The sequence below is a fragment of the Chaetodon auriga genome, chromosome 24 (genome assembly GCF_051107435.1).
Source record: "Chaetodon auriga isolate fChaAug3 chromosome 24, fChaAug3.hap1, whole genome shotgun sequence".
Lineage (NCBI taxonomy): Eukaryota > Metazoa > Chordata > Actinopteri > Chaetodontiformes > Chaetodontidae > Chaetodon > Chaetodon auriga.
Window position 1 is genome coordinate 10915327 of NC_135097.1, and position 17460 is coordinate 10932786.

The 17460-nt window shown below is 42.9% G+C and overlaps 1 protein-coding gene across 17 annotated transcripts in view; it reads right to left on the bottom strand.

Moving 5' to 3' along the window:
• Positions 1-17460, bottom strand: part of LOC143317349 (solute carrier family 24 member 2) — a 40378-nt gene that overhangs the window by 2786 nt on the left and 20132 nt on the right. For 9 of the 17 annotated variants that reach the window (XM_076725471.1, XM_076725468.1, XM_076725464.1 and 6 more), the window contains 4 exons: positions 14972-14986; positions 10075-10125; positions 6333-6431; positions 4186-4268 (listed from right to left, as the gene is read on the bottom strand). In XM_076725471.1, coding sequence (XP_076581586.1) covers positions 4186-4268; positions 6333-6431; positions 10075-10125; positions 14972-14986 — 248 coding nt within the window. The remainder of the gene's footprint in view (positions 1-4185; positions 4269-6332; positions 6432-10074; positions 10126-14971; positions 14987-17460) is intronic. The other 8 variants (XM_076725480.1, XM_076725479.1, XM_076725478.1 and 5 more) reach the window with 3 other exon arrangements.

Below are 17460 nucleotides of genomic sequence, written 5' to 3' on the forward strand. Positions count from 1 at the left end.
CCTTAAGACAGAGGAGTCTGATGACTGTGATTTGGGAGATTGCGCCGAGCCTGAAGGGCTCTGCCTCTCCAGTCATCAGGGGCTCATCACTGCTGACTGCTGATGCCGGCTGCACTGGCAGACCCCCGGGGTCTGATTGGACCTGCCACTGGAATGCCAAGTGAGCCAAAGACTGTCACCTCTCTGCAGATCAGCATGAAGTAAGCTGTCACTGTCTGAAGATGACATATTCTGGCACCGCTGCCTCAGACGACTAAATTGTCTCTGCATCCACAGCATTAGCCTACCTTACCCGCTTTTGTGCCTACTTCTGCAAAAGCAGACTGGTTCTTGTAAACTTTAATGGCACAACAACAAAGTCTTCTGAGAGCGGAAAGACATCTTGGGTCCCTTTGTATCCAATTATACAGCATGCTACGGAGCCGTGGGGACCTGCAGACAGCAGGTCCACACATGCAGATCTGAGCAGAACACACTGATGACCTAGAATGTGTCTCTTGCCCTTTTGAGAGTGATGTTAGCCAAGGTGTGGAAAAAAAAACGTGATAAAGGAGTGCAAAAGACAGACAGGGATGGAAAGACATACAGCAGGGCAGATGTTGATAACAGATGTTGTTCAGTAAATAATAATTTTCTCAAGAAAACTATTTAAGTCTCAACAGCTTCAATCACATCGTACCCAGAGAGTGAATCAGAAATCTTGAAAGCTGGCTAACGCACAAATCATGAATCATATGGTGCTTATCCTGCTGTGACAGCTACTGCTGTTGAGTATTGCCTGGTAACCTTGGTAATCAGAGCTGCCAAACAAAAGGCAGCGCTTGCATCACTTAGCCTCAGCGTTCTGATTTCTCCTCCTCTCCATGTCCAGATGGCTGCATTGTTGCCTGTTAAAAAGGCCTAAAAAACCCAAAACATGAGGCTTTAGGAAGATCGATTCTGGACCACGTCCTCTGCTTTTCATAGATGTAAAGACGCGAGAGGCACAGGAACAGCTTCCTCTTACGGTCCAGCAGGGAAAGTTGCACTGCAGTTTGCCCTGCAGCTCTTTCATGGATATGTTGACTGCTGCAGGTGACTATTTCTGGCTGACGCTGCACACTATGAGTCTGTCATTTGTCTATTTATGATTTGCTTTACTTGATTTCTCTGCTAAAGTACCCCATAGAGCTGGAGCTCCCTTCGCTGAGATGGTTTCCAAATGCCAGCCCCTTGGGGGCATTTCCTGCCCTGTGGTGCCTCAGTTGGCAACACTGCCAACTCCGAGCTTAAAGGCACTGACTTTTACCATGCACCACAGAGCTGCGAGGGGAGGTGTGACATTTGCTATTTTTTTCCTTCCCGGAGGAAAGCGTGTGCGCTGGCACCTGGTGTGAGGCAGTGCTTACACTTTTTGTATGGTCACACACACACACACACGTCGTAAGCACTGTCGCAATGAGGCTGCACCCTGATGCATTTGCATTGTTTTGTTGATCCAATTTTTAGCATCATGGAACGGAGGGAATGCAGCCATCGCTCTGAGTTTACTTTGATCTTTTCCTCCACTTTCCACTCCAGAACACATGAGGATAAGTTAGATCCTTCTTCATGTTTTTGGGAAAAAAAAAAACCTTTTCGGTTTTCTGCACAGTCCACCAGGTACCTTTAAATACTTCAGTGTCTTTCTTCAGAAAGTACACGCATTTCTTTGAACAGTTTGGCTGTTACAAGTGTCACATGAAAAGTGTCCCATTGTTTCACACAGAGGATTCATCTTTTCGGAACAGACTCCGTCACTGTTACAGCTGTCATGGTGTGAATATCGACATCTGCTATTTGGATTTACTTTTTTGACACAGAGCCTCCATCTGGATATGAATTCCTCACACTATTTAGGCCAAAGAAAAGCAAACAGGGCCCTGATGTCACCTGCATCCTGAAAGGCACGACGCATACATGGTTTTAGTTGTGATAAAACACATTGGATGTCTCATAACCATTGGTTATGATGAATTTCCTTAGTTTAGTATGTCATCTGAAGAAGTGAATGCAAGAGCCTATAAATATTCAAAGTGTGTGTTGAATGTTGAAAATCTTGAATATATTGGCACAGGAAGACAAGTTGAGTCTTACCTTGAATGTGATCATCATCTATCTTTAAAAGAAGCATTATAAAATCAGAACAAGATACATTTTCACCCTGCTTCTACACTATAGAATACAGCTTTAATGACAAATAAACTTTAATTTCTGGAGAACGTTTTATGATCTTTTCTGTCAGCGCAGCTCTTTAACAACAGAAATGGGAGCGGGGAAACTGTGCAAGATTTTCATTTGACCTTAACTATCTCCCTATTCCCCATTCTTGGTTACCAAGGCATCCGGGAGGAATTGAGCAATTAGTATGACGGGGCCTCTGGCGTCACATGAAGGTGTGAACTGTTTCCAGCTACTTCCTAGCTGACAAAGACAGGTGCACTGTGGGACAGACCTCTAAAAATAGCGGCATGTGAGACTTTGGCATGCCGATAAGCGTCCGGCTCCTGCAGGTTCAGTGAATCACCACCTGGAAAAAGGTGTTTCTATATTCCATCTATCGCGCTTTGTGCCTTCACCTCAAAAAGTTCAGTTTCGAGGTGAGTCTAAAAATGGTCTTTCAGTAGGCTGCCTGTATTTTTTATTTATTTTTTTTTAGATTCAAAATATTTTCAGCTTCAGGGCAGTGATGACAGTTTGATCAGTAAAGGCTATTATTAACCCAAGAGTGAGAGATCAATCTGAAAACAACTCGGTGCAGTGAGAAAGATCAATACACATGGTCATGTAGCGAATCAGGGCTCATCTTTTAGCAGTTTCTTGTGCAGTCTATTCTGAGAACCTCCTATATCCTTCCACACCAGTCTGTACCCAGAGACTGCTGTATCTTAAAGTGCTACAATACCTATTTTCTACGTGCAGACGGATCATATTCTTCAAGGATTGGGTTTTGATTGAAACGGGGATACATGCAAGATTAAAATCCCTATAGTTTCATGGAGACCTTTGTATGCAAAGCTACTGGTCATGTTACAGTTCATTTGAAAAGCCGTTTACAAATCCTTGCAATACAAGGTCGGCTGAAATAAAATAAAAAAGATTAATATCATGGGTTAGTGGCTTGAATCAAGGTAAACTGCATCAGATTAACCCAGAAAACAGCCTATGAAATTAGTTTTTGGCCTTGAGGAAAAAAATATTCGGAATACGTGGACGTGTGGAGCGGAGATTTGAAAAGTATTATGTAAGAGAAGAATCATTTGAAGATACAATCCTAAAAATCAGATTCAACTCAACTTTTTGCTTCTGTTTATAGGCAGCATTTATTATGCAAAGGCTTTAAATGTATTGGCATACTTTAGGTACATCTTTATGTAGTTGTTGGGTCCATCACTCCCATGCTGGATTCAAATGGCTTTACGAGAAATAAAGCATGTACCTACCCACCAAGCATTTGTGACATAATGTCGTAATCCAGAAAAACCAGCCAATACGGTCATTGAAAAGGAAACTGATTTTTGTTCAGCTGCGGCACTTTGATCCTGCAGCAATATGGCCGACACGCCCGTCTCCTCCGCCCGCTTCCTTCTTAGTGTGCGACTTTGAATCGCTGCCCTCTTGCCTCAGAACCGTCTGCTGGCCCGGCGGGTCGCTGCATCCCACTGCCATCACTCATGCCAGCACAACTGCTGCAGGTGCCATCCTGAGGCCTGGCTGAACGTCAAAGAGTGTGTGTCTGTGTGTCTGTGTGTGTGTGTGTTGAGGCATGTGTGCCAGTGTGTTCATCTCGAGCGCCCAGTGGCGGGGAGCAGCAGGTGAGTGAGGAGTGTGATTACAGAACTCAGTGGGAGGAGGCGGGTCTTTGGCAGGTCTGGCTGAAGATGGAGGAACTCGCCGAGTGCATGCTGGGAAATTATCAGCAGTAGTGACCTGTGCCATAGTCAGTGCAACCTTTGCATCAATCACACTCAAGGTGGAACATAGACACAGATGAGAGGCATAAAATATTCATAAATGTCTCTTCTAACTTTGATATCTGTCTCTCAGTTTTGTTGCCTTTTCATAACACGACCCAGTCAGCCGGCTAGTGGCTGAATTTGAATAAATATTTTTAAATTTTGGGGGGGGGGGGGGGGGTTCATGCATGTGCGTGCCGTGACTTCTTACCGTTTCCCCCTCTTGCCCTGCCGTTCCATTCATGGGTGGTGTCACTTCCACTTCCACGCTGGAGCTGTTTGGGAGGTTCTTATCTGTGGGAAGATTGAAGAATAATTAAAGTGAAAAGCTTTTCCGAGGAAGAAAAGCTGTCACTGCCTCAAATGGACATGAGAGCGTTAGCTGCCATGACATGGAAAGGGGTGGGAGACAGCACCTCAGCAACGACAGGCAGTTAACCCTTTCAACCCTATGGACACCAGCTGCTTCAGAATACTTTACTTATCAATGAAACTGATGAATTATGAGTTTTCCAGAGTTGCAGAGCTTTGCTTTGCTTTGACGCTGCTCTGGTGGATCTGCTGCGCTTCTGATATTCTTTGCATTTTGCTGTTCGTGTGTACTCTTATGTAAGATTTTGAATGCAGGTGTTTAATTATAACGAAGAGTATTTTTACACTGTCGTGTTGCTATTTTTAGTTGAGGGTCCGGTGTGTGGGATTCAGTGGCGTCTCATGATGAGTTTGCAACCAATGGAATACAACTTGCGCTCACCCTCCCCTATGGTGGCTGCTAAAAATGCAAAAAAGAGGCAAAAGGCTCTCTCTGGAGTCAGGGTTTGGTTTGTCCATTCTGGGCTACAGTAGTATGATGCAATATGGTGGACTCTGTGGAAGAGGACCTGCTCCCTCTGTAGATATAAAGAGCTCATTCTAAGTGAAAGGGAATGATTCTTATTTTTTTCTTATTACATGCTCATGAAAACATAAATGCTATATTCCATTTCCGCCATTTTCTGCCAATAGATGCACCTCAATCTTACCAACTGGACCTTTATTCAATTTTTAAATTACATAAAACAGAGAAATAAGGATTTTCTTACATTCAGCAAGCAGGAAGCAGCAAATATTTGTCATTTCCGTTTGACAACTGATCTAAATATCCACCAGCTGACTGAGTAACTGTTAATACTTCCATTTTATATTAAGGTGGAAAATAGTTATGACAGTGATGTCACTCTAAATAAGACTCACCGGACTCATTTAGAGACTTTAAAACTGAATGTGATGATAAAAGAGTGCTGCTCTCTCTGTGTGTGACGAGGATGTGCATGTCTGAGGCTGTGTTTGTCACCCATCTCCCTCGTCATATCCTGGTAGCTGATACGGCTCCATTTCATTTGAGGCCAGACTTACTTAACAGCCCTTATTAAAATCCAAAGAGCCGAGAGCCATGTAATCAGATGATAAAACTATAATTGCGGTGGAAATTGCTTTAATCCAAGTGTGGTTGTGACAATTAGAGAGATTCTCAGATGGATAATGTGACTTGAAGCCGCCATCGTACAACACATGACCTCACTCCCTCACTTGGATGCTGTGACATTACAGGATAAAGACTGGATATGAATCTAATCGCACGTATCATATGCTACACTGCACTGACAGTCCATTTTCTTTTACTATGAATACCGCAGACCAACTTTAACATACGTGAGGCCTGGAAAGTAAAGTACACCGTGATGACTACCAGTCGTGCATTTTGATTAAGATGGTAATATGTTAATGCGGCGCTGTTAGCATAATTTCGCCTTGTTGAGGAACATCTATGTCTCGCTTTGATTCTGCTGCTCTGACTACATTGTGGCCCTGAAAGCATCTCGTCTGGCCTCCTGTTTATCCTTTGGTCCGGTGCTCTTTGAAGTGAAAAACACACATAAATTACACTCGGCAGTGACAGCGATTGATTTAAATACTGCTCGAAGACAACAGTTGCAATCAATTTGGCAGTTCTTGCTAATGTCATGCTTGTTTAACATCGGATGTGATGCTTATTAACTATTTCAGTGGGCCGTCCTAATGACTGATATAAGGAATGTTAAGCCAGGTAATGCCTATTCATGGACTTTTAGCAGCAGCAAACTCATCTTTGTGACTAATCAGTTGGTATTTAATCAAAGTAATAGTTTGACATTTTGGGAAATAAGCTTATTTGTTTTCTTGCCGAGAGCTGGATGAGAAGATTGCTAACGGGCTGCTGGGGGTAGCTTCATATTTAGCGTGCAGACGTGAGCGGTATGAACCTTCTCATCTCACTCTCAGTAAGAAAGTGCATTCACCGAAAATATCACATCTAAGGAACATGAAAGAGCTTTTTACCTGATCGGCTTGCTACTCCATTGGCCTTCTCACTGTCCTCCACTTGGCATTTCTTTTTAGCGATCTTGTGAAGGATGGACGCCTTCTCTCGAAATTTACCTGCAACAGAATTGCCACAGTGGTTAAACGTAGAACAGAGAGCTGCGCGCCGCAGCATCTTCAAAGCCTCTCCGCCTCGTCCCAGTCAGAGCTCCTTCGCCGTCACCTCTGACCCCAGACGGGCCACGTTTCAAAAGCACAGCGCACACGGGGGCGGTGGCTTTACACAAAACTGCCGTTCAAACAACATCGAGAGTCGATATGACGTCGCATATCATATACTGATGATCCTGCAATGTCCTGGTCCGCGGTGGAGGAAAAGCCAGCAGGGAGGGAATCTCTTGTGACGAGATCTGCCTGCTGGAGGTCAGATCTGCTCCTGTTCAGCTTTCAAACTCACAAGAGATGCCAGAGGCCAGCGGGGAACTAAAAGCAACCAAAGTTTTAGCTGGGGACAGCATCACAGCAGATCAAAAACAACAAATTTATCGGTTTAAGACATCATATCCATATATTGAGACAGGAAGCACCAGACTGTACCACTCTCAAAGCTCTTAAATTTTAGCTTTACTTGTATTTAAGTGTCTTGTGTTTTTAGGTACAACAGCTGTGTGCAAAGCTTTAGAAAAAACAAATACTGTCGCATGACATCATCTCCTAATCAGTGATCACTGGTGGCGATTAATATATTTTCACTGATAACATTTATTGATTCAATAAATCCCCTCATACTGGAAACACGATTCTGTGACACAGCAGACTGAATTGAAACCAGTCATTAATTGAACATGACCTGCTTGTCTTACATAAGCAGCGTGCCCTCTTGACAATACAAATAATGGCTCACGCAAGCCAGTTCTGCCTGACGATGACTGGCTGCTGGCTTGTGGAACAATGACTTTCCACGAAATCCTCACGGCCTGAAGTCCCCCGACAACACACACATGAACAACAATGCAGTACTGAGAGGGGCAGAAATATGAGTCCAAATGCACAAAAATCAGGTGCAGGTTTTTATGGTCCCATGTCATACAAGTACGATTTTAAAAGTGCATGGCTATGCAGGCTGGGCGTATTGAGCAGCAGTAACCCTCAGTGTTTGCATTTGAAACCAAACAGTGTTTAAACAAAAAAAAAAAAAATAAGTGTATCATGATCTTTTGGTGGAAACCCTCCTGCGCATCATGAACCTCAGCGCTGTCATGTATCCATATCTAATTTCACCGACTTCCTCTGCGTGTCAGGTTTTGCATGCGTGTCCAGCCTCCTCCCAAACAGCCAGCTGCAATCAATGTGAAAGATTTTTTTCTTTTTCATTTTAAGAGCGCACGGCTGATTTGTCAGTGCTTGACACAGTGACGCGTCGATTCGTACTCCGCCCAACCATGTCAACACTGTCTGTGACCTTCTGGCAAAATCATTAACCACCCCAAGTCACTGCCGGCCTTCCTCCCGTCTCCTCTGTCTCACTCTGCATTTCTCCATCACGCCTGTTTTTCTCACTCATCTGTCTTCGGCAAACACTATTTTTCTCTCACTTTGTCTTTTCATTGTTTGGCAACGCACAGCCCCTCCCCGCCTCTCACTCTGTCAGACACACACACACACAAAGACACACACGCACACGCACGCATACTGTACATTTTCACAGGACGACATCACACATTCCTCTGCCGTGACATCACTCACCTTAGGCGGTCATTGTCAGTCGTATGGCAGTGAGTGTGTGTGTGCGTTCGAGATGTAGGTGTGAGATCATTGCCTCTGCTTGGATATGCAGGCAGCAGGGCTGTGCTTTCTGGTGTACGTATTCAAAGGAAATTCTGAAATGTTCGAGGAAACCACTGTGGCATGAGGACCATTCAGTCCCAGCTGTGAAAATGATTCCGCGAAGATCGACAAATCGCAGAGAGCAGTGACGATGCACACAACATGCAAACAGCATGACAGAGGAAGGCTGTAATGCCTTCGTTTTATGCCTTTATAGGCTGATTATTTCACCAAAAACATATTGTCATACAATTTATGTACATTAAACCTAAGCTCATCTACCAATATGAACCAATAAAACTTCATTTTGATTGTTTACAGTCCAGCTTACAGGAATCAAATGCACCTCTGTTTTGCCATGTGTCTGTTATTAATTGTTATTATTAATGTTATTAATGTTATTATTGTGTCTACTATTAAGATGTATAAGCTACTGACATCAATATAATACATTTACATGTTATAATATCATTAGGTATGTGATTTAAAAGGTAGACAAACAGCACCGAATTTCCCAATTGTAGCTGATAGCTTTAGCAAGAATTCAGCCATGTTTTTTTTTTCTCCAACTGCCTGGATTTAGCTAATGTCTCATTCAATGTGGAATAACAAACTGATTTCCAAAAATGTCCATCAAAATGAGTATTTTTTTCCATTTACAGACAGCTAGGAGAATGATTGATAACTATGTTCAGTTTTAGCTTAAGCTGAGGTTGGCTGTGTCTATCTCACACGCTACTTTGAACTTGATGTAGTTTTCTCGTTGCCATGCATTTCTATAGTAAAATACTTTTTAAACTACTTGAAAAAAAAATTCACATTCAGGACATTAACTGTTCTGATCAAATGTGTAGTGCCTGTGTTTTGTCTTTGCAGGGTGTGGTTTGAAACTTCATAATGCTTCAGCTCTGAGGGCAAAAAAGAAACTTCCTTTAAGGTGCTTGAATCAAAGTGAGCACAAAGACGAGTTTAGACACAAGCTTCAAAATTAACAGCGAAGCAAGATCAAGTTATTCTTGAGTGAATGTCTGTGCAGTGTGGAAAAAATGTTTCCTGGGAGGTCCATTTGAGCCGTGCACACTGTCAGAGCCACCCAATGTGCAAAATGATGACCCATTTGTGAAGTCTTTAAGAAATAACCAGCCCTTCCCTCGCTGCCGTTACACAGCCGCTCATTTTCGCTGTCAGCTCTGCCTGTTACGCAACCACCGGGTGGATGAGTCACTCCATTTTGCCGAATTCAGCAACGTACATCTTACGTGTGTGCACCCGCTGCTGGTGCAAGTGGAACCTCCAAGTGAGCTCTGAGGCATGGATGATGCATTTCTCAGCGACGCAGATGGGTAACAGGGCCAAAGAAAAAAAGAAAAGATAAAGAAAGAAAGAAAGAAAGAAAGAAGACCTTGTGGCTTGTATTGTCTGAGTGTGGGGCATGGGATGGCATGTTGTGCTGTGTGTGCGTGTTTATGTGCGGTTCAACCAGCCTGCATACTGAGAAATGTCTTAAGATTTGACCAAGAACCCAAAGAAGAAGCAGTGGCTTTCTCACAGAATCAAACATAGGCAAGATATGACTGCAATTTTCTCGGTTTCTTTAAAATATTGTCAAGAAATAGAATAAAAATCCATAGAAAACACTACACACAGTGACACACAATATTCTGTGGGCAGAAATAAAAAATGAGGCGAAAATAAAAATGAGAATAAAAAGTAAATTCAAAAAAATGGCATGGCGACCATGATTTGCACTTAAGTCAGTGAAATCTCAGAGAGGTTGTCAAACTTAAAAGCCAAAAACTGTATGTCACAAGCAAACAAATTAAAAAAAAAAAAAATGCAGTTGGAGGTGCTGTTTGATGATTAAGATGGAGAAAAACCAAGAAGGGATGACAGAAGCTGACTGAAAGAATCAAGTGAAAACTTTCAGGCTTACCTTCCTCAGTCATTGAGTGATAATATTTTAGTTTCCCATAAGTCCCAAGCTCTACAACATCACAGCAAAAGACAAGGGTAAGGCAACGAACACACAGAGAAAAGGAAAAGAGTGAACATGACAGAACAAGACAGGTCCGCTGCTTCTACATCACATACTGTACAAACACTCACACGGGCACAAGGAGTGACATACAGAAAGACAACGGCTCTCCAAGTCATCACTGCATAAGTGCAAAACAAAGCGGCAAAGGTTGGATTACAAATCAAATACATTATAGTGTTACAGTAGCTCAGTCTGATAAAGGGCCTGCCAATGGCACAGGTTAGAGGGCTATTAGAGAAGATTTGCAAGATTTATGGAGGGGGGAAGGGGCACTCAGTAGGCTAAAAAAGAAAAAAAAAAAGAAAAGAGGTTCATACAAAGATATATTTAAAAAGAAAACAAACAGGACAGGAAAGTCAGAAGAGAATTTACTGGGTCAACATGCAACAAAAAGATGAGTCCTCCTCTCCTCTGCACGCAAGCTTATTCAAAGGCTTGATGACTCGGCCTTTTATTTCCACAATGAAACCCGAACAATTAATTTGATTCCCTTACTGTAGCAGTTCTTGGTGCTACGGTAAATAGACGGTCAGCACATCTGCATGATGAATTAGCCGGGAGTTCAAACCTGCAGCAACAGCTGAACGTGAAGCAGCAGGACAGAAGACAGCGGGCCACGAGGCTGTTTCAACAGTAATAAGTGACGGAGTGAGGGTTTGGTTTTTAGCATTGCTCTGTCCAGCTTTCTCCAACAACAGTTTTTTTGGCCACATAATAGCAGAGCTGCTACAAATATTGCTGGTTGTTGCAAGGCACTGGTGTTTACAGCCACATAAACCAAAGCAACAATATTTTCTCATCTCGATTCGGTAGCAATACTTTATAAGTACAAAACACAGTGTCCACTTGAAAGGGTCAGTTCACCCAAATTACAAAATAGACATCTATTTTTTCACTTTTGTTTTATTTGCCCAGGTGATCCGTTTTCATGGGAACTTCTTTTGATCACAGATGAACACAGCTGACTGTGATCCATGTCTTATCACAATGGCGAATCAAAACTGTCGGCATGCTTCACACCACTGGAAAAGCGATAACATTCTTGGTAACTTCCTGTCTACCTGCTTTCTCCTGTCTCAGACGGCTACTAGAGTAGATCATCAAGATGAATAGTGCTGATGGTGCGGTACAAAGAGGCTGTATTTTCATATTATGCAAATTATGCTTGAAATTAACTACAAATCATTTGAAACACTGTCTTCATACCCAACGCCACATTCAAAACACGTTATGACGAGTTCAACTATTTTAAACAGTCAAGCTCTCTTCTTTGTACCTCTCAAGCTACAGATGAAAGCTGCCATACTGGCCAGGTCACTTGTGTAAAAGGAGTAATTCACATCAAGAGACTTCCCAGCTAAACAAAGGTTCAGTCAATGAAATGTGTTTTTTATCATCTGGGCAAACTGACCCATTAACCCTCCTCCTCAGCACAGGCTTCTTGTTTTGTACATGCAGTCGGCATACAGTGCTATAGTACAAGCACATGCACTCAGACTAATATCAAACTCTGCCCAACAGTGGGCGACCACTCCACTCACATGTGAGAGGATTATGATGCCAACCTCATGCCAAATGCGAGACTTGGCAGCCCTGGAAACACAGTCTAACGAGATGAAAACACATCCCGCTGCAGAGTGTCTTGCTCATCTGCTGCACTCCCAGACAAGTGCCTCAATCCCATATGATTACGCGATTTGGGTTTGAAGTGCACTATCACTGCAAGGCTTGCCTTTAACTGAGGCTGCTCAGAGGCCAATTAACCCACGACACAATCACTGCCCGCACAGTCGTCTGTTTGCCCTCTGCGACCAGGGACAGAGGGAGCCATGTTGTTGTTTACCGGGGGCCCTCTTGTCCTTGTGGCGTGACCTCTAAACCTCTGGTGAGCTGAGGGCTGAAGTGTGTGTGTGTGTGTGTGTGTGTGTGTGTGTGTGTGTGCATGCCCGCTCTGTCTGCTGGGGGTTGGGGTGTCAGGGAAATTCACAGTCTGTGCTGAAGCAAAAAGGCTTTTAACATTGATCCTTTCACCCACCCGGCGCAGGGTGAGCCTGGAGGGGGGAGCGTGTGTGTGTGTGTGTATGAGTGTGTGTTGGTGGTGTGGCAGAAAGATGGGTGCTGGTTTGCTGGTTACAGTTACATAACATACTGGAAGTATGATTATCTATCAAAAAAATAAAAATGTGGGGGTAAGGGGTGGTCTCTATGAACATTAAAGGCCGAGTTTTGAGAAATACACTCATACTTGTCCTTTTGAATGAAGGTGGTACCAGCAGCCGGTTAGCTTAGCTTAGCACAAAAGCTGGAAACAGCCACAACATCTCATTTGTTCATTTAGTACAATTTGGAGTATAAACATCAATTTGTGGTTAATTCCAGCCTGGATCCCAAAAATGAATCATAAAGCGCCGAGCTTTAGAGGTGCTGGTAGGTGGATTTGGTTACTATTAGACTGAGCTAGGCTAACTGTTTCCACTTGGTTCCAGTCTTTGTGCTAAGCTAACTGTCTGCAAAGGAGCAAATGAATATATTTCCCAAAATGTCAAACTCTTCCTGTAAAAAATAACAACTGTCATGCCAATAGCCTGTATTGTGATTTATTTCCAAAATATGACCGGACATTATCTATTTTCCTGAATTCAAAGATTAACGGCAAACACTGAAAAATAAATGTGTGCTTTGATGAAACCATGTCTCATTTATGTTTTAATACATTGCAAAGACAGTATATTATCACTACGCAAGATGCTGCCATTTCAAACACATGCCTGAGTCATCCTGATGTTAGTGTTATATGTAATCTACTGCTATAAAAGATGTAAGAACAGTGTTACATCGAAAGAAATAAAGAATAAACTACAGAAGAATATCAATATAATACATCTACATTAATGGAAAATATATTTCCGTTGTACAAGGGGTGGGAGGTCAGTGAAAGTGAGTGCATTATTGAACCATGTGATCAATGGGGCCCTGGGTCACCACACAGACAGGACTGCTGGCAGGGGGGAGCAGCAGTATGAGGCACACTGGAAAAGTTGTCTGATAAATGGATTTACCTCTGAATGACTTAAAATAATGGTCACAGTGTAGAAAATTCAGAATTTATGCTCCCTTTTCTTTGATTGCTGCCTCATTTGCTTATTCATTTCATATTGTTTAGATATGAATTACACTCTCACAAAATTATACACACTGATAAACCTCGTTCGCTGCCCTTTGGCAAATTTCCTTCCGTGCCTGCATCGAAAACCTCCAGTGAAACAGCAGCCCTCTTTTGTCTCACCAGTTTACCCAATAAGCACGCTGTCTGCCAACATGGGTGGATCACGGTTTACCCACATGACCTGGCCCATTCTGCGCTCAGCCTGTGGGGGACTTTGGTACGGAGCCTGCTCAATAAAAATGTCAACAAAGATGCCACACTGGCATTGTGAGCGATCTTTCCAGTCTATCTAAGTGAGATAATGATCTGACAAAAGTGTCCGATGTGGTCTGGACCAGTATATTTATAGCACTGCACTACATCATCACAGAGCAGTGGTGTTAACATGGTTAACATTAGGGTTATTTAAAATATATGCATTTCATCAGTGTACCACTACTATATTCTGTGGTTATATGCCAGATTGAGGTCAACCTCAGCTATGGATATGCACAGACTCACCACCAGAGTTCAGATCTCGGAGTGATAAATCTTATTGCAGGGCTCGAGCCAAAGGCATGCATGCACCCTGAATTCTGAGTGCTGTTTTAGGAGGCTTGTTTCAGCCATCCACTGAGAGCTCAGACAGTAGAGTGAGAGCCACTCTGCCCTTATCCCTCCCCATCTCTCTTTGTAGTTCAATATTTGATGCCACTCTTAAGTGATATTGTTTGTAGCTCCACACTGATGGAAAAAGAGATGCGGGCACTTGTGCCTGGAACTTACTGTACCAGACCTTTACAATGTTCTCTCCAATGAAAAGCATGCAGGATTAAAGGTCTGTTATTAGACTGAAGGGCATTCACGATAACAAGAACAAGAGAGCTGCTGTTCTCGGACATAATTTGGATGCTGAATTAACAGCTATCGCTCGGGGAGCATGTGAATATTTAAATCAATAACAGTTTGGTGGGTACAGCTAATTGTAAAAGGCTGTCGAGGGAAACTAATTTTAGTCCGCTGCCATTAATCGCTCTGTCAGACTATACTGACTCTGAATCCTGACGAAGGACATGTGAGGAGGACTGAAGAAACAGCTGGCAACTTTTCTCCATCTGCAGAAGACACAAATTCATGACCTAAGCACAACGCTGTCAAGTTGAGAGACCGAGGACGTGATACTCCGTCTTCTTCCGACACCGCTGGCATGTTTAGCTAAGCGTCTGCAAGGCAAAGGACCCTCACAAAGCAGGAGTTGGAGGACAACACGGACAGGGAAAACCCAAATCACTCCTTTTGGGTTTCTGCCTGTCTCACACAGAGCAATAATACAAAGCTAGAACTAAATGGAGGTCATAAGAGGAGAGAGAGGATTGGGGACAATGGGGGAAAACAATGCAGAAATGGTTACAGAGGGGTTTCCAGGGAGAATACATCCACAGAGGAGAATGAGGTATTTGAAGAAGAGAGTCTGCAGAGATGGACAGTACAGAATTGACATACAATACAGCGGCACTTGGGAAATGTATACATAGGGGACACGTCGGGCAAGAGAGTTGCCTCCAGGCTGTTGGAATGAGAACAAACAGATTTTTTTTTTTTTTTTTTGGGAGGGGGGAGGATACAGAAATTAGAGGAGTAACTCACCAGAGTCAGCAAATTCTGAGGGGACAGTAGAAGAAAGAGAGATAGGAAGACAGAAACAGAGAAAAGATAAATCCAGGTGATATTTAGTGTGATAGCCCACATTTAATCATTGATAGGTTTTATTCCAAGATGAGAGTCCATTATGTCCAAGTTCAAATCCAATGATCTGAACTTGAAATAACTTGATAATTTGGGAGATGTGCTTTTTTGATTTCTTGCCAAGATGAGAAGATTGATACCACTTTGACGGCTCGACACTAAATGTGAAATTGGGACAAGGGAGCAGTTAGCTTAGCTTAGCTTAGTTTAGCACAAAGATGTGAAGCAGGGGGAATCCGCTAGCTTGGTTGTGCCCAGAGGTGAGAAAATCCACCTACTCCCTTTAAAGCTCTCTAAATGTTTTAAATATATATTTTGCGTCTTTAATCTGTAAAAACAGAGGTATCGTGGTGGACAGTAAGTCACTGTGTCCGCAAAGAGAAATAGCTTAGCTTAGCATAAAAACAACACAATTTGTCATTTTTACACTTAGGTTTTTGTAAGGATTGCCCAAACAGAATATAAGGAGTTAATAAATTTGATTTTAAGGTGCTGTTAGGGGCATTTTCTTACCTTCAGATAGAGCTAGCTGTTTCCCCCTGCTTCCAGTTTTATGCTAAGCTAAGCTGGGCCAGCTTTAACTTCATATTTAAAAGACAGCTATGAGAGTGGCAGCAATCTTTGGAACTATCTCTCAGCAAAAAATCGAATAAGCGCGCTTCCCAAAATGTTGAACTATGCCTTTAAAAGAGTCACACAGCACAGCCACACACAAACTCTCAGACACCTAAAACAAAAGTATTTCAAAGCTTGGCCAGACTTCATATTGTCTGGCCACCGTTGCAAAAGTTAAACCTACTTGTGTTGCATTAAATGACTAGGTGAAAACAACACGTGGCAGGGTAATATAATACAATAAAATAAGGAATTTGAATCATAATTTCAATTCGTCCAATCAGCCACAATACAGATCAAATACTGGAGGAAGAAGGGAACAATAAAGGAGTGAACAGTCATGAAAAACCATCAAAACACAAACACACACAGACATACAAATACACACACAGACACGTATATGCACACTCACACACTCACACACTCACACATGCACGCACGCACACACACACACACACACACACACACACACACACACACACACACACACACACACACACCTCTAACTACCCCGACTCTAAAAGCCTCACAACTGAAAGGTAACCAGTTCCCAGTACTAGCAACAAAACCTCAGACTCTCCTTTGGCTCTGAAGCGCAGGCGACTTTATTTTAAGAATATCTATGAAAAATGTATGGATGGAGTCCTGCCAGCTCCCGCCCCGCGGCCCCGCTGGGCTACACTTCAAGCCTAAGAGCACATGAGGACAAGCATCACAGCCCCCGTCTTTGATGAGTGCACCTGTTCGTCGCTCGCCACGCTATGAGCTCATCAACAAAAACGCTCCTTTGCATTAATTCAATCAGTAAATGTGCAAAGAACACAGTCACTTGAATGGGGCCGACTTTTATCGGGCCCTTACAGTAATGGATCAATGAAATTATTTAACGCGCTGAACGAACGAGGCGTGTGATGAGTGCATTTTTAAAAACGTAGTCAACACCACTATCAGCGTTATATGTTCAGCGGAGCTTGTGAAACTTCCACCGTGCTACATGGAAATTTCAAAATAATATATTCAAATCAAACTGGAGCCCGAAGTGTTGAGCTTTTGTTCTCTGCTGCAATTAATTCAGTCCTCAAGTCATGTCACACTGTAGTTGTTGTTTCGGTGCATTCATTTTCAGTCAATTTGTCAAAAGACTCATCGGTCAAATCTGGTGTAACAGCCTCGCATTTCTGCTACTAAATCAGAATTTGCCTGTTTGACCATTTTAAACCCACTATTAAGAAACAGCATACTCAGTAACACATAGGAAAATGAATTTTGACATGAATTCTCAGATGCTTGGTCGTGATTCAGACCCAAACACAAGCAAAAACAGGTGGCTTTTGAATGTATAACCCACTCTATTAATCTTCATGCAGTCAAACAAGGAGTAAATATTCCAGTCTGCCATCATCAGAGCATGTTTGATGCCCTTAAGAGGACCAAATGACAAATGGCTCCCCGAGGAGAAGCGGGGCCGGCAATGTATGACCCTCTCTTGTGCATATACGACTGGCCAAACAGACTTCCATTCCCCCAGCAGGCTATGATTTACATTTTAATCACTGAGATGGAGAGATGAATACACTCAGAGACGGGACGCCTCGGATTCAGTGTACAACAATGCGTTGATGCATGTTAATGGGCACTTTAAGGTCCGTCTCGGCACAGCTTATTAATCTTTCCTGAGCTGACTCATTCCAGGTTTGGCTTTCAAGGAATGTGCAGTCATTTCGGAGAAAGCCGAAATGCCTTTTCACTGCTGAGCAGACGTCTGCTAATGCGAT